Source organism: Sus scrofa, chromosome 13 (assembly GCF_000003025.6).
Source record: "Sus scrofa isolate TJ Tabasco breed Duroc chromosome 13, Sscrofa11.1, whole genome shotgun sequence".
Classification (NCBI taxonomy): Eukaryota; Metazoa; Chordata; class Mammalia; order Artiodactyla; family Suidae; genus Sus; species Sus scrofa.
The window spans coordinates 137678572-137705100 of record NC_010455.5 but is presented as its reverse complement, the minus strand read 5'-3'; the positions used below and the strand labels follow the sequence as shown (position 1 = coordinate 137705100).

The 26529-nt window shown below is 38.5% G+C and overlaps 1 protein-coding gene across 1 annotated transcript in view; it reads left to right on the top strand.

Moving 5' to 3' along the window:
- The window catches only part of DIRC2 (disrupted in renal carcinoma 2), a 105644-nt gene that overhangs the window by 34014 nt on the left and 45101 nt on the right, over positions 1 to 26529 (top strand). Inside the window, exons 3-4 of the mRNA XM_013982378.2 lie at positions 9837 to 10102; positions 16630 to 16759. Of these exons, the coding sequence (XP_013837832.2) occupies positions 9837 to 10102; positions 16630 to 16759 (396 nt within the window). The remainder of the gene's footprint in view (positions 1 to 9836; positions 10103 to 16629; positions 16760 to 26529) is intronic.

The following is a 26529-nucleotide window of genomic DNA, read 5'->3' as shown; positions in this document are numbered from 1 at the left end:
ATTCTCAGTGGATACACCTGAAGTGAATGTTGGCTACCATGCCCTTCTAGGGGGCCACGCAGCTTTTGTGTTTCACTTTCTTGTGGTACTGATTTTGAGACATGAGGATTGCTTTAGGAGTCAAGCAGTCTTAAACTTTGGTAGAGCCATTTTGTAGTGCCTTCGGTAATCCACTTCCCTCAAATGCATAGTAAGCGTCTGCTCTTTTTATATCCAGTACCTTCATGTAAATGTAGCCAAACCCAGAGATTTTAAATGCTGACTGTGGTTCTAACAGGTGCTGAATTTCCTTTCCTTTACTAGCTTTTGTGCTCAACTCATGCCTTTCCCCTCAATTTTGTGGTGGCTACCTGGATGCCATCTGAAGAAAGTCAGGCCTGGAGTTCCCATCATGGCTCAGTGGTTAATGAACCCGACTAGTATCCATGAGGTTGAGGGTTTGATCCCTGGCTTTGCTCAGTGGGTTAAGGATCTGGCATAGCCATGAGCTGAGGTGTAGGTTGCAGAAGCAGCTCAGATCCTACATTGCTGTGGCTGTGGTGTAAGCCATTAGCTATAGCTCCAATTCAAAACCCTGGCCTAGGAACCTCCATATCCCTTGGGTGCAGCCCTAAAAAGATAAAAGATAAAAAATAAAAATTTTTTTAAATAAATAAAGTTAGGCCTGAGTAGGAAAAGAAGTTTCATTTGATCTTTTCTCCTGGATAGGCTCTGAAGAACATTTTATTTCCTGCCATTTAAGGATACAGAAGCAACCTGTGGCTTCAAATTCCTGGATTCTCCTTAAATCTGGATTGTAGGCCTTGAGCAGAGAGAATTCTCTCAACAGAGCTCTTGTCCCTTCCACTTATGCTTGCAAACCAGCTAACACTTACCTGCCTCCCTCTGTTGTGGTGCCATCCTAAAAGCTACAAGGCGCAGGAAACAGTAATGTTCTGATTTTTTCCAGCCAGTTCCAAGAAATCATAAACAGTGGTTTTGCTGCATCTCACAAGCCTGCAGCCTAACCGCTAAGTTAGTGCCTTTCTGAATGCAGAATCCAAATTCTGGAGCTAATTTCTCAATCAGGGAATGGTTGAGCTTTTATGAGGAGCCTCGAAATGTAATGGCTCAAACAAGATAGGATTTCTTTCTTATATGATAGTCCAGAATTGGCAAAGTGGGCCAGGGCATAGGCTACTCTCTTCTAGAAAGGGACCTAAGTTCCTTCTATCTTGTTACTCCCCTAGGGAGATGACTTCAGCAGGACAGTCCAAATCAGATTCATCAGTGCTTGTAGTCACATTTCATCACACAGGAAGCAAGAGGGAAACCAGGGAGAGCATTTTTGTCTTCATGGAGGTGACCTTGAAATCCTCCCGCACTCATCACATTAGCCCAAACTTGGTAACAGGGCCCTACCTTCCTGCAAGGGGAGCTTGGAAATACACACTTCAGCTTACCCCAGCAAAAACTTGGGGTGCTCTGCAACTAAAAGTGAATAGAATAGGCACTGGGGGATAGTTTATTGTCTCTACCACAGGCAAACTGGCTCTATTTTTAGGAGAAAAGGGTCATTTTAGAGCCTTATTTCATAGCATGCATCAAAATTAATTCAGATGAACTAAATGGTTAAATATTTAGTTGGAAAACAATATATAGGAATATTTATCTGTTCTCTACATAGGAAAGATTTTTTTTCTAAACCATGAATAACAGGAAAATCATAAAGAGAAAAAAATGATAGATTTGACCAATTACAAATTGTTATACTTAAAAAAAAAAATTGACCAACAGGAAAAAAATGTTTGTCAAAATAAGAGCAAGAACAAGTACATAGTACACATATTTAAAGCACTTATTCAAAGTAAGAAAAATTGTAATATACCAATAGAAAAAAAAGACCAGTTGTCAAAAAAATAAATGCAAATTAAAACAAAGAGATGCCTTTTGGCCTTACCAAGTGTGGCAGGCAGAATAACTCCCCCACTCCCCAAAGATGTCCATGTTCTAATATCCAGAACCTGTGAATATAGTGTTACATGGTAAAGGAGAGCTGTGATTGCAGGCGGAATTAAGTTTGCTAATCACTTGACCCTAAAATAGGGAGATTATCCTAGGTTATCCGAGTGGGCTCATTGTCATCGTAAAGGTCTTTAAATGAGAGAGGGAAAGAGGAGGAAGTCAGAGAGATGCAGTGTGAGAAGGACTCGCCCACTGTCGCTAGCTTTGAGGATGGAGGAGGGTGCCAGGACCCAAGGCATGCAACTGGCTGCTCGAAGCTGGAAAAGACAAGGAACAGATTATTCCCTAGAGCCAGAAGGGAATACAGACATGATACACCTTGATTTTCGCTTACTGAGACCCATGTTGGACTTGGATTTATAGAACTGAATTGATAAATAAATGGGTGCTGTCATAAAGCCTCAGCGTTTGTGGTAATTTTCAATAACAGCAGTGGAAAAATCAGCACACCTAGTTGTGTGTGTGTGTGTGTGTGTGTGTGATTTTTCAAATAGTGGTACTCAGTGCTGGTGAGGCAGGCACTGTTAACCACAATCAATAGGAATGTAAATCAGGTCAAATTCTTCTGAGATACAGCTTTGCAGTGTATTTCTTAAGGCCTGAAGTGTTCTTATCCTTTGACTTATTGACCCTAAAGAAATAATTTGAAAATGACAAATGTCTTCTTTTAAATTAAAATAATTGAATACATAAAACTGTGTATTAAGTATGCTATCTATGATCTCCTCTGCCTAAGTCTTGATTGAGAGATGCATTCAAAAAAAAAAAAAAACTGAAAGAAAAAAAGACTGAAAAGTCAAAATAGTAGTGGTCATGTGAGTTACTGGCTTATTGAATTTAGGGATTTTTTTCTTTCTCTATACACTTCTACTTCGAGTGTATATACTTTTAAATTAAGAGAACAAAATAAAGGTTATGAGATAAGAAAAATATTATGAGACAGAATGGGGGAAGGTAAATCTCTCTCAGACCAGGTCTAAATCCATTTTTCCCCTGTCTTGCTGAGAGATTATCATATTGGCCTTTATAAAAATCCTGTGAGATAAAGTACCCTTGGGAAATTGGAACAGAAAAAGTGATTCACCAAAGATTATACCATTAATAAATTCAGCTAAAACTAGCAGCCAGGTCTTGATATCTAACCCAATATTCTTTTCACTGTTTTTTTAAATGAATTTTTCTATAACTGGTACTTGATATGTTATTATTCTAAGCTTCTTTAGGGTCAAGAGTGTACTAATCTTTATATTCCCTTTAGTGTTTAGCCGCAGGTGCCTTGACCATAGTAGAAATGCAATAGATATTTTTAATTGGACCATAATTGGCCAAAATCATTGAAGGATACAAAAATGAAATAGATTTTCATAAAAGAAAACTGAAGCTATGGTAAAAGTCTTATAGAAAGCTCATTCCTTTTCGCCATTTCACTCTATTTCTCCCTTCCTAACTCCTTTTTCCAGTAATTAATTCACAACATCTGGCCCTTTTAATTGCTTTCTTTTCTTGGGCTAAACCAAAACTATTTCTAGCACTTTTGCCCATTTTCAATATCCGGGAAATCTTATAACACATGAGTTTATTCTGATATGGAATGATTAAGAATTAGGAATTGGGAGAAAGCTTGTAAACCATTGGCATATCAAGTATTAGAGGTATATATTTTTATGGGTCCTAAATCATTTCATATTAAATAAAAATACATAGACTTTAAGAATCCTAGACCTGGGAGTTCCTGTCATAGCTAGTCAGTGGTTAACAAACCCGACTAGCATCCAGGAGGACACAGGTTTGATCCCTGGCCCAGCTCAGTGGGTTAAGGATCCGGCATTGCCATGAGCTGCAGTGTAGGTTGCCCTTGCTGTGGCATATGCCAGCGGCTACAGCTCCAGTTGGACCCTTAGCTTGGGAACCCCCATATGCCCCGGGAGCAGCCCTAAATAAAAGACAAAAAAAAAAAAAAGCTAGACTTAGCACTTAATGCTCAGTCTCCAAAAAGCCTACTCTATGATGTTATCAACAATAGTATTCATTATAAAGGTTTATAAAGTACATCTCTACACAGAATAAAATATGCCATCTGGTGCATACCTTTGGATCTGAGAACCTTGGGTTATCTTAACAACCCATGATTTTTATCATTACTGTTATTAACAGAGAACCTGCAGAAGGAGGCCATGTGGAAGAGTAGAAAAATCTGTGAACTGATGAAATCAGATTTAATTTTGATTTCTAGTCCTGGATTAGCCATTAGCTAGTTATGTGATTTTGGACCCCTCCTACCCCACCAAAACTTTTTGGAGGAAGGAAAGTTATAAATAAATTATAAATGTGATTTAAAATGTATTATTAACTTTTCTGGAACCCAGTTTTTCCGTTAAATGAAGAGGCTCAATTATCTGGCGGAGGTTTGAAGTCTCTTCCAAGTATGAAACTTCTAATTCTAAACTATCATATTATATTAAGTAGAAAATAACTTAAGAACCATGGGTATTTGTTCCAGAAAGCCAGAAAGCCAAAGGTTGGGATACCAGAATATCATTACATACAAGCTGAAATGTCAAATACACGAGAATGTGCACTACAGGTTTTCAGTGTGAACTTTAGCTATTGGCATTTGTTTGAAAAGCTTTCGTATGTTGAATAATATGAAAGGGAACACAGCTTTGCGCAAATGCCACACAACATGCTCCTGAGCCTCAGCCTGTCTGTGGGCAGGAGTAGTGATCGAGGGCTGAGATGCATGGGCCAGAGCAGACGTGGCCAGGTTGTGTTCGGTGCCCCCGGGCCTAACACAGGCCAGGGAGCTTCAGCAGTACTTAGGCTGATGGGTGCATCCACTTCTCATTTCTACCACAGGGTCCGGCCGATGCTGGAGGAACTCCCGAAGCTCTGATCTACTCTCCTCATAGCTCACTAGGGAGATTCCCCTGTTTTCCACCTGGCCTATGGGGACAGCACAAACTAGGCCTCAGATGCAGGCAAGAGCTAGATGAGGAGAAAAAAAAGGGACGAAGGAAAAAGACCCAAGCGAAAGAAGATGAAAAAGAAGCTGGGTGGGGGATGGAGAGACAAGGAGAGGCAGTAAATGAAGGGACCAGTGAGACTGGGATGAAGGAGAGCAGCACCCTTGCCCCTTGGCATGGCTGGCACAGTTTGACCTGCAAAGGTCAGGACACCTGCAGTCCGCTGTGACTGTGAATATGCATGTACAGCCATCTTCATCAGGTGTGAAGTTTCAGGGGAGGAAGCAAGAATTAGACCCCTGAATTAACTAGCTTCCAGAGCACTCCCTTTATGCTACAGAGCCTCGTGCCCAGGAGATAAAACTGTATCCTCAGGCTGCTAAGTTCGGCCTGTGCTCCCCAGGTGCACTGTCCTAAAGCCTTGGCCTCACACTTACCATCCTCAGTGCCTCTTTATAAAAGCTTTGTTTCCCAAATATTTGTTAATCACTTTTTTTTTTACCATTGTATTGAATGTGAGCTTTTGAAAATTTACACAAGGAACTGATGTGATGTGTGTAGTGGAACCTTGGGGGGTTTTACAACACAGGTTAGTTTTATATTTCGGTGACCCCACTTCCGTGTGCTTGGACCCTGGAGAGCCTTCGCACTCTGGAAGGCACTCTGGGGAGTTTAGAAGTCACCGTCCTTACCAGCAAGGAACTTACCTGACCTGATACGTACAAAACAAAACTGAAACATGTAATGATGACACAGAACAGTTAACATTAGGTGAGCTACTTCACTGGACAGAATATCATGCATTACTCCCTCTTTTGTTTTTCTCTGTTGTTTTTAATAGTCAGCCCAGATCAGTAGGTATGGGTTCTGGAAGCCAGCTTCTTTCAGGAGTGCTTTGAAAGAAAGCATTAAGACAGTCACAGCAAGTTGCTTTTCTCTTTCAGCATGCGAAGGCCTAGAGACTTTTCAGTTTGGGCTGTTCCTTTAAGCTGGGTGTTTTTCCCTTTCATACTGTCCAGCTTGTATATCTAATTTTTGTCTCGGCATCTGTTTTTGAAAACTAGAAGAATAGTCTAAATCTAAACTTCCATTTTCTCGCGATTTCTCGCGAGTCTGTCTTCCATCTTCAGCAGTCTCCTGAAACTGTTTCTGCTCAGATCACCAGAGAACCTCCTTGTTGCTAAATCCAGTGGTTACATTTCAGTTAAACTCTTTTTGTTTGATTTGAAACTGTTAGAACTTCACTTTCGTCTTCTATAAAAGTTACCATGATACTAGTCCTTCCTGTTTTATTTATTTTTTTCTGCCTCTATAATCACTCCTCCTCAATCATCTTTCTAGACTCCTCTTCCTCTGACAATTTAGAAATACTGGTATTCTACAGTTTGTTCGCCGGCCTCCACATAGGTCTCTCATCTCAAACCTTTTTCTTTAACTTGTGACCACCATTGTAACACACCATTTATTGGACGTTTTTAGAGGGATGGGTTCCCCCTGCATCCAGTCATTTCACTCAGCCGTATCTATTGTATCACCTTACCGAAGCATCCACACCTTCCTCCTCTCTACCCCACTGTTTTGGCAGTACTGCCAGTGGGTCCTTGTGGTAGGCTCCATGCCTCATAATATTCCATTCTGCTTTCCTTCAGCTTTGCCATTACCTATGGGGTAAGGAGCCTCTAGGGCCAAAGAGATGTGTCCGCCCTGCCCATCAGTACTTTCTAGCTACACAAGACCCCAGGAATCCCTGCAACATGCCTTTTTCCCAGGTCTGTCCCTCCAAGAGTGAACTGTATCCCTGGGATGTGCTCCCTGGGCCCAAGCAGCACCTACAGGACAGCAGTTTGGAAGGGGATTGATGGGCCTTCAGGTCCATGTGCATATATGCAAAGCCCCTGATGTTGTAGATCAGAGCCAGAGGTCAGAAGAGAAGGAGGGCGTGCAGGGACATCCATTGGTACTCTTGTCACAGACCTCACGACCTTAGGGCTAATTATTGCCTTATTTTTCTTTAGATTCCTGGTACAGTGCTGGTAGGTGACTCTTCAACTAATCTTAGGGCTACTTAAGGGCAAGAGCTTTAGCTTTTTAATCTTATAACCCCATGTACCTATTTCTATCCCAGTGCCTACCCAATAGACAGTGAATATTCAATGCATGTTTGTTGGATGAGTTAAATAATACAGTTTGTATTGAATAATTTATTCCATCTCCTTAATTGTCATTTTAAAACATTTATGGTAATGTTTGTATGATTTTATTGTAGCTTAGGGCTAGAATTTTTCCAGAAAAACCATCCCTCTAACTTTGCATTATTATTAAATGAAAAAACTAGATTTTATACATAACTGAATTTTATTTTTAAATGTATTTTTACAAACAGTTTTATAAAATCGGGTAAGTTAATGGTGACAGAAAACAGTGTCAGGCTAACATGAAAATCTTTATATACAGATTGGTGTTTGCCGTGATTACCAGACAACAGTGCTTGTGTAACCAGTTATATTAGTAACTGCTAGCCCTGAGGGACTCTAGGATACACATGCAAGAAGGAACAGGACTAAATTGTGGGAAAACTTAAAGGTGCTTGGAAGAGCCTGGGGCTGGGTTTCCCTGCCAGGTTTCCCATGAATTCAGAGGACAACCCAATTTCCTATGGGCCCCATTTCTCCAACTCTGCTCGTTCATGAGGAATGCATTTATATAAGGTGACTTCCAATGCAAAAAACATGTCATTATTTAAATTAGAATAATTTTTAAACGCCAAATCAGCATGTTTTTCGCCATGACTTTTCACATTGATAATGCATGTTTTAGGTTGGCCCTCCAAGTTCGGTGACCCTTTAGACTTAGAGCCCATCTGAAATGTCCCAAGCACCATGTTGTACATGCTCTGGGTTCTCCTTTAGCAGGGATGTACAAGTTGCAGGTGAGAAATAGTCTGATCTGAGGTTTGAGTAAACAGGACTTGGATGATCCTTAACGTTAGCTCAAGCACACAAGTTCTGTGACTCTGTTTTCTGCTTAGAAAATAATCTATTCATGATTCCACTGAGAAGTAGCAAAGAGCTAAGCCATGGCAATAATTTGCGTCTTATGCCTTAACTTTCAGGATCCATATTGTTTTATCAAGTGTTTTTTAAAAATAGATTTTTTTTCTTCCATGTTCTCCTTCTACTCTAGTTTTTAGGCAGAATAAAACTTACTGGTTTCAATCCTTCTCCTTCTAGATGAGATGAGTCTTTCAGGAACAGCTCATTAAAGGTGTTAAATATCCAAGCAGTTACCTTTATGAGCCATCATGCACTGTCTGATTGTTGTATCATCATGAGGCGTGATTAAGGGAGTCACGATCAAAACCACTTAATGACACTGTTTTAAGAATATTTCTGTGATGAAGTTGCTGTGTGACAGCTTGGGATCCTTTGGCATTTGGAGGAGGTATCTGGTTTATAAACAGTTTAATTGTTTTTGTCATCTAGAAAATAGTTCCCCTACGCAAGAAGATTTTTAAATGTCGTTAGTTTTCTTAATTTGGGAATATTAATGATGCTTGAAGCTATTTTGCCTTGGAATAATTTTTCCCAGCATTTACAAAGATTTCAGCAAACCTGATTCACATATTTCACTTCCCACTCACTTATGCCTCTACAGTAGGGTCCTACCGCTCCCCCCCCAAGTGCCTGTTTATTATTTCCTTCTGCAGTCAAAAAACTTTTTCTAACTAGCTTAAGGTGGAACTTGTTAAAAAGAGGATTTGACACCCACATGGTGATTAAAGAGCAGAAGGAACAGAAAGAAAAATTAGTATCAGGTGTATGTCACATGCACTAGTCCTACCCTTTTCTCTACCTCCAAGACAGAAGAGGTTGACCCACCTCCCTTTCTTGTCTGTGCTTTTTGGACTCCTGACTTCTTTTTTCCTTCAAGGCCACCCTTGAATGTGAATGTCTGTGTTGGGGGGGAGGAAGAAATGTGGGAAAAGGGTTTTCAGGTTCCCTGTTCAGCAAGGAACAGGTAGAACACTGATTAGAATATAGAGGAAGGACAAGCAAGACAGCAAATGGAATGGAAGCAAGAAACTGCTCTCCACTAACCCTTAAAGTCCCAGTCAGAGTATTAGGACTGGAAGTGACCTGGTGATCCTGGGATTACCTTAACCTAATGGATGCTCAAGACATGTATATTGAACTTAAACTAAGCTACTCATCTTATAAGAGAAGACATGGAATCCCACAAAGACAAATGGGACATGAGGGACATTCAACTAGTTAGATGCAGACCACATCCCTGATCCCTCAACAAATTCCTCTTCTATTAGAAGATACTGTAATGAATATATTTTTTTATTGCCATCAAATGGCACGGAGTAGGTGTGCAATGTTGAGCTCAACTAACTATATTATATGTAGGCCAGTGGCACTTCCTAGGTCTCTTTGTGAATGGCAGCCTCATGGAGTATGGATTTGGGAGTCAGACCTGGGTCTAAATCTCAGTTTGCCTCTCAGCACTTGGGCAGATCTCTTTGTCTTACCAAGCTGAGGCTTTCGCATCTCTTTAAATGGGGATAATAACAGCTTCCGCATAGTGTTGTGGTAACAAATGAAACAGGTTTTTTGAGGTATTTAGTTTGGTACCTGGCACAAAATCAGAGGCTTCAGTAAATATTTGTGAAGTGAATAAGGGGTAACTATGTCGGTATTTGATCTCCCTCACAGAGAGTCATCGTGCTTTACCTTTCAGGTGTGTCATATTCTTCACAGATATGTTTTCTCATTGCCATAGTTAACCGCTCTTTGGATAACTTCTTTTTGTCTAGAAGATGCCTGTTGCAACTACCTCATGGCCTTTGCATGTGTTTGATTCCAGATTAATCCATGGAGGACAGCTGCTAAATGGATTGGCAGGTCCGACTGTAATGAATGCAGCTCCATTCCTCTCAACGACGTGGTTCTCTGCAGACGAGCGGGCCACTGCCACAGCTATTGCATCAATGCTCAGTTACCTTGGGGGAGCATGTGCATTTCTAGTTGGACCACTTGTTGTTCCAGCTCCCAACGGGACAGCGCCTCTTCTTGCTTCGGAGAATAGCAGGGCCCACATTAAAGATCGCATAGAGACCGTATTATATGCAGGTATCTTGAGGTTTATTTTTCTTCCTATATATTTTCTTTTATCTCCTTCATCCTCACTCTGCTTTTTGTATACCAGATCACTTCTTATGATACAGAGGACTAATACATGCATATGCATGTATGTGTTTTCCTTTCACATAATATGGAGGTGCCTATTTAAAATTTACCCTTTCTAGGAAGGTATTAAGTTTAAAATGTATTATTGCTACTCGTCCCACCCATGTACAGTTAAGTATTTTATAACATATTGTCTGGTGTCTCTTCCAGATATCTTTTCAGTGTAAAAACTTAAAAGATCATGATCCACAATAAATATTTGTGAAGCATCTGTTGGTAGGTGTTAAGCCCATCTTCTCCCTTGCAGTTCCCTCATTATTGGTCATGTTCTCTAACCTTACAAACTTATATCACACGGGGGCGCAGTGGTTAACGATTCTGACTAGGAACCATGAGGTTGCGGGTTCGGTCCCTGCCCTTGCTCAGTGGGTTAACAATCCGGCATTGCCATGAGCTGTGGTATAGGTTGCAGACGCGGCTCAGATCCAGCGTTGCTGTGGCTCTGGCGTAGGCTGGCGGCCACAGCTCCAATTAGACCCCTAGCCTAGGAACCTCCCATATGCCGCGGGAGCGGCCCAAGAAATAGCAAAAAAAAAAAAAAGACAAACTTAGATCACGCACCATTTGTCCGTTTCATTTTCTACTCTCTGTATGTTTAGTCCCTTAGTAAGGAATATTGAGCTTTTCAAAACATTTTCCTGGGTCCTTTCTCTTTATTTCTAGAGTCAGCCCTAGTCTGCTCTTCAGTATCCTTAAATATAGCCCATCTGCCCGTATTCCTGTTTATTTTCTTCTGCACTTAGAATACTTTTTATGAGTATTTGCTATATACCAAGCACCTTGCTAAGCACTAGGAATGGCTAAGATCACTGATGATATGTTTTGGTCTTTTTAGGTCGGCACCCACGGCAGATGAAGGTTCCTAGGCCAGGGGTCAAATCGGAGCTGCAGCTGCTGGCCTTCACCACAGCCACGGCAATGTCAGATCTGAGCAGTGTCTGCAACCTATACCACAGCTTACGGCAATGCCGGATCCTTAACCCACTGAGTGAAGCCAGGGATTGAACCTCATGGAGCAGATTCGTTTCTGCTGAGCCACGATGGGAACTCCAGATGAGATCACTTTAATACAAATAAGGATATTCAGAGGTTGGGAGGCATGACTGGCCTGGCTTTGGAGAGATGCTTTAGAGTCAGCGGAAGTTTCCCTAGGAATGTGATCATTAATATTAAGAATTTCATAGGATTTCACCAAATGTTCAAGAGAGTTAAGGTATTCCTTATAGAAGGGACAACAGCTGCAAAGGCAAAGAAGGTATGAGAGAGCTCATTATGTCCAGGGAACTGCACATAATTTGGTGTGGCTCAAGTAGTGTAAATATGTGTTTGGTATCAAGTGGCAGAAAATGAGACTAGAAAGATAAAGGATAGATTATGATGAATTTTGTATTAGTGCATGTATTTGCTTACTAATTTAGCAGATATATTTTGCGCTCCTGTGTGTCTGTTGGCGTGCTAGGCACTGAGGTAGACATGGTTCCTACCTGGGCAGAACTTAGTATCCCGAAGGATGCAGACAAACAGTTGTAAGACAGGGTGGGAAGGGCTGTAACCAAAGTTCTATAATTGCTGTATAAGCTTGGAAGAGAAGCCTGTAGCCCAGATTTTGGAGGTCAGGTAGAGCTTCCTAGAGATACAGCACCTAGGTTGGACCCTGAGGGATGAGAGTTAGCCAAGTATAATGGGTAGAAGGAAGAACATCCTAGAGAGAGAAAGAGAAAACAATGGAGGAGAAGCCCAGGATGAGGGGAGAGCCTGCTACGTTCAAGAGACCGAGAGCCCAGATTGGCTTAGATCTGGTGAGACTGGTGATGGCTGGAGCTGGAGAGGTAAGACTTCTCAGCAGGGTGGAAGGCTTTGAAGTCCTCTATGTTGTAGATAAAGGCCACACTCTGGAGAATTTTACACTGGAGAGGTTTAGGATGGAATTTACATTTCAGAATATGATTTGGAAGGAATAAAAGTGAAATTAAAGGGGGTGGCAGCAAATAAACCATTTAACCCCCTCTGCAGACAGCTCACTCCTTTTAGAGGAAAAAGTTGAAATGTTAAGTAGGTAAATAAAACCGAAAGTAGGTAAAACATAAATTTTAAATTTCATTCTGGTTATCTCATTCTTTTTATTGAAAGGTTAAGCAATCATTGTGACTTGTAAATGGCTGGATTTTAGACACGAGTGGCCATGTATTAATGCTTTACATCCGCTGGCTTATAGTTCCCAGGCAGTCAAGCTGAAGTCCCTCCTCAAAGCTTCTAGCTATGGCTTTGGTGCTTTCGTATTTTCCAGTTTGCCTCCCTGAAGTAATGTTCCATGATCCTTCATTCCATTAAAACTATTTTGCTTTGAGTCATGACCTTAAAAGATTAATGACTTTTAAACTAAAATTATTGCAAACATAATTGCAGACATCACATGTAAACTTAGACCAATGTATATAGACCCACAAGTTCTGAGCAGAAAACCAGCAAATCAAATCCAGTCACATAAAAAGGATTATACACCATCACCAAGTGAGCTCTATTCCTGGAGTACAAGTTGGTTTAACATTCAAACATCAACTAACGTAATAGGCCAAATCAATAGAATGAAGGGGGAAATAAAACCTATGTGATCATCTTAATAGATGAAAAAAAAGCACTTGACAAATCTAGCACCCTTCAAACATAAAAGCTCTCAACAAATTAGAGGTAGACAAGTTCTCTCAACTAATAATATTAGGGCATCGACGAAAATCCCATAGACAAGATCATATTTAATGGTCAAAGACTGAATGCTCCCCCCACCAGAGGTCAGGAACAGACAAGAATTCCACTCTTAACATGTCTACCTAACATTGTGCTGGAGGTTCTAACCAGGATCACTGGGTAAAAAGAAGAAAAGCTATGTCTGTTGAAAATAGCATGATCTTGGATATAGAAAATCCTCTGTTAGCTAGTAAAAAAACCCATTAGATCTAATAAAGCAAGTTCAGCAAAAAATGAACAAGCTTATCCTAAAGAAACAAGTCTTAGAATGCAAGATCAATATATAAAAATAAACTGTATTTCCATACATTTGCAGTCAACAATGAAAACATGTAATTAGGGGCGTTCCCTGGTGGTTAAGACTTGGCATCTTCACCACTGCAGCCCGGATTCAGTCCCTGGTCTGAGAACCGAGATCCCACACCAAGCCGCTGCGCACCCCAGCCAAAAAAGAAAGAAAAGAAAAACAAACATGTAATTAGGAAAACAACACATTTCCAATAGCTTTAAAAAGAGTAAAATATTTAGGAATAAATTTAACAAAATAAGTATAAATCTTGGTGTTCCCATCATGGCTCAGCAGTTAACAAACCTGACTAGCAACCATGAGGATGCGGGTTTGATCCCTGGCCTTGCTCAGTGGGTTAAGAATCCCATGTTGCCATGAGCTGTGGTATAAGTCACAGACTCAGCTGGGATCCTGTGTTGCTGTGGCTGTGGTGTAGGCCAGTGGCTACAGCTCCAATTGGATCCCTAGCCTGGGAACCTCCATATGCTGTGGGTGTGGCCCTAAAAAGACCAAAAAAAAGAAAAAAGTAAAAAACTTGCACACTGAAGGCTATAAAACATTATTAAAAGAAATTAAAGAAGACCTAAAGAAGTGGAAAGACATCCTGTTCATGTGTTAGAAGATTTAATATTATGAAAATGGTAATAGTCCTTAATTTTATCTACAAATTCAGTGTAATCTCAGTTAATATTCAGCTGCCTTTGTTGCAGAAATTGGCAATTTGATCCTAAAATGTATATGGAAATGCAAGGGACTCAGAATAGCCAGAACAACCTTGGAAAGGAACAAAGTTGGAGAACTCACAATTCCCAAAGCTACACTAATCAAGCCAGCATTATACCAGCTTGAGGATAAACATAAATCAATAGAACAGAAGTGAGATTCCAAAAAATAAACCGTTATATTTATTGTCAATTGACTTTTCACAACAGTGCCAAGACAATTCAGCGGGGAAAGGTAGTCTTTTCAACAATGATATTGGAATAACTGGATATCCACATGCAGAAGAATCATTTTGAATCCTTTCTTTGTACCATACATAAAAATTAACTCAAAATAGGTCCCAAACCGAAGTGTGAGAACTAAAACTATAAACTCTTAGAAGAAAACATAGGAGTAAATCTTCATGACCTTGGGTTAGACAAAGCCTTTGTATAAAGGACACCAAGAGCACAAATGGCAAGAGAAAAATAGAAAAATTGGATTTCATCAAAATTAATAATGTGTGTGCTTCAGAGAACACAATTGACAAAGTAAAAAGACTGCAAGTCATGTATGTGATAAAGAGCTTGTATCCAGAATATTAAAAAAAACTTACAGTTCAATAATAAAAAGACAATCTCATTAAAAGATGGGCAAAGGACTCAAGCAGACATTTCTCCAAAGAAGATATACAAATGGCAAATAAGCACATGAAATGATGCTCATTGTCTTCGGTCATTAGAGAAATGCAAATCAAAACCATACGGAGATAAACCTCACACCCAGTAGATGAGTATAAATAATAAAATGGAAAATAGCAAGTGTTGATGAGAAAGTGGATCCCTCATACATTGTCAGTAGTAATATAAAATGGTACAGCCACTTTGGAACCAGTTTGGCATTTTTTCAAAATGTTAAACATAGATTACCATATAATGTGCCAATTCTATTTCCAGGTATAGCCTAAGTGAGATGAAAACATACATCCGTGCAGAAATTTACACTCAAAATATTCATAGTAGCATTATTCATAATAGCCAAAAAGTAGAAACAATCCAAATGTCTATTAACCAAGGGGATTTTAAAATGCAGTGTCTATTTGAAGGACTATTTTTGGCAAAAAAAAAAAAAGTACTGATACATTCTCCAACATGGGTGAATCTTGAAACCATTAAGGTAAGTGAAAGAAAACAATTACAAAAGACTACGTATTTTATGATTCCATTTATAAGAATTGTCCATAATATTCAAATCCATAGAGATTGAAGGTAGATTGTTGGTTTCCTAGGTCTGGGAGATGGCAAAAAAGTTGTAAAATTGTGGTGATGGTTGTCAGATTCTGTGAATATACTAAAAACCATTGAATTATGCAGTATGCAGTTAAAATGAGTGAATTATATCTCAATTAAGCTGTTTACAAAAATGCCAGTAGGAAAATGAATGCATGCAAATAAGGCAATCACAGAAGAAGAAATACAAATGGCCACTGAGCATAGGGAAGATGTTCATTCATTGTTACTAATAATTAAAAGAGCTGTAAATGAAAACAATTCATTAATTTTTTTGTTGCTCCTCGGATTGACAGAGAATCAAGACATGATCTATGGTTTGGTATCTTATAGAAATATTGTACCTTTTGCTAAGAATATAGCCCTAGAATTACATTACTGAATGCAAGAACCTCTTTAGAAATCACTTAATCTATTATTCCCTTTCTTGTCCTACAAAGAGAAATGATTCAGTTTATAAATTAATGGCATAAGCAGGTCTGTACTCCAAGGGTTCCTGACTTTTCTACTAAAGTCATGCTTTTCTGCTAAATTGGGCACAGTTCAAAGCTGGGGCTTCCATGAGCCAGAACTCTGGAGGGATGATCAGGACGCCTAGGAACCTTCACTCTGTAATGATACCAAACTATGATTGTTCACATGTTCATTTTACTTCTGATTGTTCAGTCACCTATGTTAGCTAGTCTTGTGTTTATTAAATTTTCCTCTCTGTTTCTTAATTTCTTTCTTTCTTTCTTTGGATGCTTTCCTGTTTTGCTCAAATTGCCCATATGACCTATAATTGAGTCTGTCCTATATCATGCATCAGAATATCCAATTATTGATCAAACAAACATTCTCCTATCCTGTTCCTACCAATTTTCTATCACATTATTTCTGAGGACCATGCTTATTAGACAGTCATCCTAGACCTGTTTAAAGTTCACTGGTGGCTTAGTGGGTTAAGGATCCAATATTGTCAGTTCTGTGTGTGGTTTCAATCCCTGGCCCAGGAACTTCCACACATGCTGTCGGCACAGCCAAAAATAAATAAATAAATGAAGATCTCTTGTAATAGTACAGTTGGTTTTTAATGTATTTTCTCCATAGAGTAACATTTGTTGACTGCCTCAATCCTTTTTCTATGTAGTATACCATAGTACTGCTATACTCACTTGCTTACTTAGAGTTTGATTTCTTACCTGCTAACAGTTGTATCTTTATGTGACACTCTTTCTCACAAGACTGAGCTATTTTGGCTAGGCAGGTACTGTGTTTTGCTTATCTTTATATATCCTGAATTTTGTTGATGCTCAATAAATATTTGTTAGATAAATAAATACTTAAAATACTGAACTTTTTGTGTTGTCCGATTAACATTTTACTCTTTTTATTTTGTTTTTCAGAATTTGGAGTTGTCTGCTTACTATTTTCTGCAACGCTAGCTTATTTCCCACCCCGGCCTCCTCTTCCTCCCAGTGTTGCTGCAGCTAGCCAGCGGCTGAGTTATCGGCGGAGCTTTTGTAGGTTATTAAGGTAAATAGAATCATTGAGTGCCTTTGACTAGGACTTTTAAGATAATTCCACATTTGTCTAAGATAAAGTAGTAATTTTTCAACAACCTGTTAATCAGGTTGTAAATAATTGATAAAATACTGATTAAATATTTTAGGGGGCTTTTTTTTAATGATTTTTATTTTTTTCCATTATAATTGGTATACAGTGTTCTGTCAATTTCTACTGTACAGCAAAGTGACCCAGTCACACACACACACACACACACACACACACACACACACACACACATATACACACACACATTCTTTTTCTCACATTATCTTCCATCACGTTCCATCATAAGTGACTAGACATAGTTCCCTATGCTATACAGCAGGATCTCACTGCTTATCCATTCCAGATGCCATAGTTTGCATCTATTAACCCCAAACTCCCACTCCATCCCACTCCTTCCACCTTCCCCTTGACAACCACAAGTCTGTACTTCAAGTCCATAAGTTTCTTTTTGGTGGAAAGGTTTATTTGTGCTGTATATAGATTCCAGATATAAGTGATATCATATGGTATTTGTCTTTCTCTTTAGTATGAGAGTTAGAGGGACTTCTTATCACAAGTCTGTCTTTAGAAATTGACCAGGATTTCCTGCTGTAGTGCAGTGGGTTAAGGATCTGGTGCTGTCTCTGCAGTGGCTCAGGTCACTGCTGAGTCACAGGTTCAATTCCCAGCCCAATACAGTGGCTTAAGGATCCAGCGTTGCCACAGCTGTGGCATAGATTGAAGCTACAGTTCGGATTCGATCCCTGGCCTGAGAACCTCCATACGCCACAGGCGCAGCCAAAAAAAAAAAAAAAGCCCAAAGCAAAAACCTATAATTTTTGCCTTTTCTATGTACCACTTATACAATTACTTAATATTTTAAAAATCAAATTTTGTATTCAAATGATTCTTCTTTATAAGCTTCACAAACAGTATCTATGGAATCACAGGTTTTATCTGTTATGTTTTCTTAACATGCTAATTATTTTTATTCATTATGTATTTCTTAATACACATCAAAATAAACAGCACTAGTCAACACAAAGACAAAATAAATAATGTTTATTTATATATCACCTAAAATCATCTTGAACCTCCAGTGGGCCCATACTCTGAGAAACTTACCATTATATTTTACTTTATTTTATTGTTATAGCTTAAATGTAATTGGATTAAATTCTACCCTTGAATGTGCAAATGTCCTAGTAATGAATTTGATTCTTTGGCTATATTGACCATTGCTGGTGTTTATGATTTATAATTGGGCCATTAGAACTTTTGAATTTTTCCCCCAGTTGTGATGAATTTTTACTGATTCATCAACAATTCTCCCTAGTTATTTATTTTCTAATCTTCCTTTCCCACTAGATGGTACAAGAGCTATCTTTGTATCCTCTGTATTAGTAACATCCAATAGGAATATAATGTGAGCCACATGTGTAATTTTAAATTTTCCAGTAGCCTTATTTAGAAAACTAGAAACAAGAATAATTACTTTTGCTTTTTAGGGCTGTACCTGTGGCATATGGAAGTTCCCAGGCTAGGGGTCAAATCAGAGCTATAGCCGCCAGCCCATGCCACAGCCACAGCAATATATGATCTGGGATCCGAGCCACATCTCCCACCTATACCACAGTTCACAGCAATGCCCGACCCTAAACCCACTGAGTGAGGCCAGAGATCGAACCAGCATCCTCATGGATACTAGTAAGGTTTGTAACCAGCTGAGCCACAAGGGGAACTCCAAGTGTAATTAATTTTATTAGCCTATTTTATTTAACTCAGCTTATCTAAAGTATTATTTTTAATATTATCAATATTCAAAATTATTAATAAGATAATTTGCACTCTTTTATGCATATGAAATCCTTGAAATCTAGGGTGTATTTTACACTTGCAGCACATCTTAATTTAGATGTTAAATTTGCATTAGAAATACTTGGTCTGCATTTAAATTTCATTAAATTTACTATTTAAAATGTTTTTATTGAGCTATGTCTCCCATATTGCACTATTGATCTGAAGTTAAAAATAAGTACTTGCCAAGTCTTCAAATTTTGAATCAATACATCTTTGATATTATTTGAAAGGTCTTATATTCTGCAGATAATTGTTTGGACCTTAATTGAAGATCTTTCACTTCCATAGAATATGTTTTCTTTTCTCTTCAGAATTTTAAATGAAACGTCCATAGATAAGATAATTTCTTTTACTGTCTCTCCATCTAAAACCATTTCTCTTTTTGTTCAGAAATACAAACCATTTTATAGCTGACCAAAAATAGAAGCTCAGATCTGTTAAAAGTTGTTTCAAATGTTAATTAAATGAATAATTATCCAGTTATTCTAAAATTTTTTTTACATAACAGACATTAATTATACTCTGCTGCAGTGTTGCATTTACCATTCGTTGTGAAATTTGCAACATGCTTCCAGTTTTTTTTTCTGCATAAAATAGTCATAAACAAATTACAATTTTATATCGGTGTGTAAAAAAACAGATTGAACTGAGTTAAGTTCATTGACACCAAGAAAATCAGTGACACCAAGAAAATCAGTGACAGGTTGTAATACTAAAAACAATATATTCTACCATGTGCGCATTACAGTAATATGTTACCCAGTGCAGCAGTTAAAGTGAAATGTCATTCTGCCAAAAAAATAAAAGTATGTTTAATGGAAAATACTTTTCACTGTTTCTGTTTTTTAATTGGATTTAAATTATAATTTGTTTAATTTAAAGTAAGAATTTGTTTTTGGATTTCCGATTATGGCTCAGCAGGTTAAGAACCCAAAGTATCCATGAGGATACAGTTTTGATCCCTGTCCTCACTTAGTGGGTTAAGGACCCGGCGTTGCTGTGAGCTGCGGCATGGGTCATAGGTGCAGCTCAGATCTGGTGTTGCTTTGGCTGTGGTGTAGGCCTGTAGCTGCAGCCCTGATTTGACCCCCAGCCCTGGAACTTCCCTCTGCTGCAGGTGTGGCCCCAAAAAGAAAAAAAAAAAAATTTTTGTTCTTCTGTTACACTAGCCACGTTTGATTAGTGGCAACCATGTTAGCATAGCTATGTAATGCTGTTTTTCAAACTTTGATTTATAGCCAACCAATTTAGTAAGTTGACCGCCTTTTTTTTTTTCAACAAGTAGAATGGAGTAAAGTAGAATAGAAAATATTATTGTATCACATGTAGTAATGATACATATTTTTGTGAGACTTTTGGTATTTCTTAATCTGAAGTGCAAAAAAAAGTTTTTGAAAACCACATCTCTGCAGCACCCAGTAAATTTCCCTCCACGGAATAGGCCAAGAAATAATATTAGTTTAATTGAATTGTAATCAGTGGCACACATTTGTAAGATAACAGTTAAAATGATAGGGGTTTTTTGTGATGCTGTTTCAAGTTTTTCTCCATGCAGAGCTAAAGGATAGAGCAATATATAAGGCTAGAGAAGTAGCTTAGACTCAGACTATACCATACTAATAATTTTGGACTCTTCTGTGGGAAATGAGGAGTTGTTGAAGGGTTTTCAGGTAAGCAGTCATGTAAAACATAGTTCTGACAGGGGAAAAAGAACAAAATGACCACTCTGACCACAGTATACCCTGGGCTTGCTTCTAAGTACCCTAGAGTCAGGATCTTTCTTCTCTGTTTAAGCTGTAGAGTTATAGGATCTTTCTTCTTTACTAAAAACCCTTGACACCGATCCTAACATTCCACTGTCTCTTCACATATCCTTTTGTTTATTCTGCAAGATTGCCTACTTCAGCTTTGGTCTCTCCAGGGGAATTCTTTGGACCTTCCATGCCCCATTCCCCTAACCTATCATGTAATTTTCCCTGGTCCTTCAAAGAACTCTTGGCATCATTGCTTCCTGGATTAACTAGAATTCGAATTCCATTGTCTGGGCAAGAAAAAAAAATCAGTGGTTATGCTCCAAAGTTTCCACGACCATTATTTATTTACTATCTGTATGATTCCCATCTCTTACTACACATTCTACTCGTGTAACCTAATGTAAACATTCCTCTCCCTTTGTATATCAGTTTAATGTTTGATGAAGGTGGTTTTTGGTTTTGCCTTTTAGACTTAAAGACTACAGAGTTGAACTGAACGTGTTCCTTACCTCAGGACACATGAACACATTTATTTGTTTCTTTAGTCATTCTTTTATTTGTATTTCCTACTCCCATTCCCTTCCCTCTACACAGGCCACCTCTCAAATGCATTTAATGTGTATCTCTTTGTCTCTTTGCTTTTGTGACATTTGTATTGTTTCCTATGTGTGTATGTTTAATTTATCTAAGCAGTAGCACATTATGTATCACATTCTCTTTGACTTTTTTCACTAAATTCCATGTGGTTTTTTTTATTACTTTTCATTTTAGAAATAAGAAGTAGAATAGTATAATCTCCATACCCCCGTAACTCAGTATCAACAGTTACCAATTTATGGTCAATATTGTTTCATATCTACTTGACCCTCTTCCCCCGTTCCTGTATCATGAAGCAAATCCCAGATGACAAATCATTTCATCCATAAATATTTTGATAGAGACTCTTTTTAACATAAATATGGTACCATTATCACCCTAAAAACTTTTTAACAGTAGTTTGCTACTATTAAATCAATGTTTAAATTTCCCCAAAAAAAAAAAAAAAAAAAGTTCCCGTCATGGCTCAGTGATTGACAAATCTGACTAGGAACCATAAGGTTGCATATTTGATCCCTGACCTTGCTCAGTGGGTTAAGGATCCAGCATTGCCGTGAGCTGTGGTGTAGATCATAGACGTGGCTCTGATCCCGAGTTGCTGTGGCTGTGGCATAGGCCGGCAGCGGCAGCTACAGCTCCAATTAGACCCCTAGCCTGGGAACCTCCACATGCCGCAGGTGCAGCCCTAGAAAAGACAGAAAGAAAAAAAATTTCCAATTGTCTGAAATGTCATAGTTTGTTTGTTTTTTTTTTTAACAGTTTGTTTGAATCAGGATCTAGATTGGATCCATGCATTGCAAAATTGGCTCAAGTGCATTATAGTCTATAGATTTCCTTTCCATCTCTCTCTTTTTCTCTTGCAATTTATTTGCTGAGGAACCAGCTCTTTTGTCTCCAAGGCCTGGATTTTGTTGATTGCCTCTTTGTAGAGTGCCAAGTTCCTCTCTCCTTTGTATTTCCTGTAAATTGTTAATGAAAGCTATGTTCTGATTTGGGTTTTGGTTTTGATATGACTGCTTCATAGGTGATGCTACCTTCTTCCATCAGGAGGCGCAGGACATCTAGATAGCTCTCATTTTGTGATCTTAGTGCTGTTTTCAAGAAGGGTCCCTGTGTACACCTAGTTCTCTGTACTCCCTGGTATGAAACCATCACACTTTATCTCCCCACTCCTATTGTGTACCCAGATTGCCTCCAGCTCATTGTCACCACAAATACCACCGCAGTGATACCCTGCTACATATCACTGTAGACCTAAGAATCTTTGAAAAACAGACCCTATAACAGGATTGCTGGGTCATTAGATATTTTTAGGTTAATTTGCCAAGTATTACCAAGTTGCTCTCCAGAATGCCTGCACTCGTCTATACTTCTAACAGCAGTGCCCATTTCCCTGTATGCCCATCGAATTTGTCATTATCCATCTTTCCAGTTTTTACCAGTCTAATAGGTATAAACAAATACATCTTTTGCTTGATTTGCATTTTCGGGTTATTAATAAGTTTCAGACTCTCATGTGGTTGTTTGCCATTTAGGTTTCATCTGCTGTAAATTCCTCTTTATAGCTTTACATATTCTTTAATGATTTACGTATTCTCAATAAAAGTTCTCTGTTGATTTAAAAATTTTCAAAATATCTATTCCCATTCTGTCATGTGCCTACTAATTTTGTTAGTGAATTCCTTATTTATCAACTTTCTGTTTTTTTTCTTTCACATTTAGGTTTTCAGCCTACCTAGAATCCACCTTGTTGTATGATGTTAACTAGTGATGCAGGGTTTTTTTTTTCCTCTCCATGAAATGAACTAGCAGCATTCACTAAAAGATCCTTAGACTTTTGATTTTTATGATGCCACCTTTATTGTGGTTTGAGTTTCTGTCTTAGTTCGCTATTTTCCTTCATTGTTCTCTTTGTTCTTAAACCAATACCATATTTTTTATTACTCTGGACATGCAATTTATCTTAACGTCTGATAGGACAAAGGCCTCCTCTTTCACATGTTTTAAGGCTGAGTTAGCTTTCCAAAGACTTACTTTCCCATATGAACGTTAGACCAAATTGCTTGAGTTTCTAAAAAAAAAAAAAAAAAAAAAAAATTCAACTGGAATTTTAATTGTGATCACATTGAATTATAGATTAATACAGGGTAAATTGACAGCAAGGACTCTGTCTCCCTTTATTTCAGTCTGCTTTCATGCCTTTCTGTGCTTCCCCCCGCACCCCACCTTCCACCTCTAGGTCTTGGGTCTTCCTGGTTTATTCATAGATACTTTATAGTTTAAAAAGCTATTGTGAATGATATCTAATTTTTATTACCTTTTTTTTTTTAAAGGCCACAGCTGTGGCATATGGAAGCTCCTGGGCTAGGGGTCTAATCAGAGCTGCAGCCAGCCTACACTACAGCCACGGCAACACAGGAATCCAAGCCTCATTCTTGACCTGCACCCCAGCTTGCAGCAATACTGGGTCCTTAACCCACTGAGGGAGGCCAGGGGTTGAACCAGGATGTTCACAAACACTGTGTCAGATTCTTAACCCACGGAATCATGATGGGAATTCCTTATTACATTTTTCAATTAAACTTTATTTTGAGAAAATTATAAATTCACATGCAGTTGTAGGAAATAAGAAGAAATAACATGGACTCTCTACCAACGTTCCCCCAATGGTAGCATCTTTTTTTTTTTTTTAATCACATCTGTGGTTGTATAATGATCATAACAATCTTATTTCACAGGTTTTCCATCCCACAGCCCAAGCACATCCCCCACCCCCCAAACTGTCTCCTCTGGAGACCATAAGTTTTTTAATGTCTATGAGTCAGCATCTGTTCTGCAAAGAAGTTCAGTCTGTCCTTTTTTCAGATTCCACATGTCAGTGAAAGCATTTGATGTTGGTGTCTCATTGTATGTCTGACTTCACTTAGTATGATAGTTTCTAGGTCCATCCATGTTGCAAGAAATGCTGGTATTTCGTTCTTTTTAATGGCTGAGTAATATTCCATTGTGTATATGTACAACATCTTCTTGATCCACTCCTCTGTCGTTGGACATTTAGGTTGTTTCCATGTCTTGGCTATTGTAAATAGTGCTGCAATGAACATCAGAGTACATGTGTCTTTGCGAGTCATGGTTTTCTCTGGATAGATGCCCAGGAGTGGGATTGCTGGATCAAATGGTAGTTCTATGTTTAGTTTTCTGAGGAATCTCCATACTGCTCTCCACAGTGGTTGCACCAATTTACAATCCCACCAACAGTGTACTAGGGTTCCTTTTTCTCCACACCCTCTCCAGTACTTATTTTTTGTAGACTTTTGGATGATGGCCATTCTGGCTGGTGTAAAGTGGTACCTCAGAGTGGTTTTGATTTGCATCTCTCTAATAATGAGTGACATTGAACATCTTTTCCTGTGTTTCTTGGCCATCTGTATGTCTTTGGAGAATTGTCTGTTTAGATCTTCTGCCCATTTTTTGATAGGCTTGTTTGTTTTTTTGGTAATGAGCTGCAGAAGTTGTTTATAAATTTTGGAGATTAATTCCTTGTCAGTGGATTCACTTGCAACGATGTTCTCCCATTCTGTGGGTTGTCTTTTTGTGTTGTTGAGGGTTTCCTTTAATGTGCAGAGACTTTTCAGTTTGAGTAGATCCCATTTGTTTATTTTTGTTTTTATTGTCAATACTCTGATAGGTGGATCTGAGAAGATGTTGCTGTCGTTTATGTCAGAGAGTGTTTGGCCTATGTTTTCCTCTAAGAGTTTAATAGTGTCTGATCTTATACCTAGGTCTTTAATCCATTTCGAGTTTCTGTTTGTGTATAGTGTTAGGGAGTGTTCTAATTTCATTCTTTTCCCTGTGACTGTCCAGTTTTCCCAGCACCACTTATTGAACAAGCTGTCCTTTCTCCATTGTATATTCTTGCCTCCTTTGTCATAGATTAGTTGGCTGTAGGTTCGTGGGTTTAATTCTGGACTTTCTATCCTGTTCCACTGATCTATATTTCTGTGTTTGTGCCAGTACCACACTGTTTTGATGACTGTTGCTTTGTAGTATAGTCTGAAGTCCGGGCGCCTGATTCCTCCAGCTCCATTTTTCTTTTTCAGGATGTCTTTGGCTCCATTTTTCTTTTTCAGGATGTCTCGGTCTTTTGAGCTTCCAAACAAACTTTAAAATATTTTGTTCAACTTCTGTGAAAAATGTCCTTGGTAATTTGATAGGGATTCCATTGAATCTGTAGATTGCCTTAGGTAGTATAGTCATTTTGATAATATTAACTCTTCCAATCCACGAGCATGGTGTATCTTTCCATCTATTTGTGTCATCTTTGATTTCTTTCATCAGTGGCTTATAGTTTTCGGAGTACAGGTCTTTTGTCTCTTTAGGTAGGATTACTCCTAGGTATTTTATTCTTTTGGATGCGATGGTAAACGGGATTGCTTCCCTCATTTCCTTATCTGCTCTTTCATTGTTAGTATATAGAAGTGCTGTCGATTTCTGTGTATTGATTTTGTATCCTGCGACTTTGCCAAATTCGTGGATGAGCTCTAACAGTTTTCTGATAGAGTCTTTAGGATTCTCTAGGTATAGTATCATGTCATCTGCAAATAGTGATAGTTTTACTTCTTCCTTTCCAATTTGGATTCCTTTTATTTCTTTTACTTCTCTGATTGCTGTGGCTAGGACTTCCGGAACTATGTTGAAGAGTAGTGGCAAGAGCGGACATCCTTGTCTTGTTCCTGATCTCAGTGGGAATTCTTTCGGCTTTTCACCATTGAGAATGATGTTTGCTGTGGGTTTGTCGTATATGGCCTTTATCATGTTGAGGTAGGTTCCCGTTATGCCCACTTTCTGAAGGGTTTTTATCAGGAATGGGTGTTGGATTTTGTCAAAGGCTTTTTCCACGTCTTTTGAGAGGATCATATGGTTTTTATTCTTCAGTTTTTTAATGTGGTGTATCACACTGATGGATTTGTGGATATTGAAGAACCCTTGCATCCCTGGGATAAATCCCACTTAATCATGATGTACAATCCTTTTAATGTATTGTTGGATGCGGTTTGCTAGTATTTTGTTGAGGATTTTTGCATCGATGTTCATGAGTGAAATTGGCCTGTAGTTTTCTTTTTTTGTGGAATCTTTGTCTGGTTTTGGTACCAGGGTGATGGTGGCCTCATAGAATGAGTTTGGGAGTATCCCTTCCTCTGCAATTTTTTGGAATAGTTTCAGAAGGAGAGGTGTTAGCTCTTCTCTAAAAGTTTGATAGCATTCGCCTGTGAAGCCACCTGGTCCTGGGCTTTTGTTTGTTGCAAGTGTTTTAATCAGAGTTTCAATTTCAGTTCTTGTGAGGGTCCATTCATCTTTTCTATTTCATCTTGGTTTAGTCTTGGAAGATTGTACTTTTCTATGAATTTTTCCATTTCTTCTAGGTTTTCCATTTTATTGGTATATAGTTGCATATAGTAGTCTCTTACGATCCTTTGTATTTCTGTGATGTCCGTTGTTACTTCTCCTTTTTCATTTCTAATTTTATTGATTTGAGTCCTC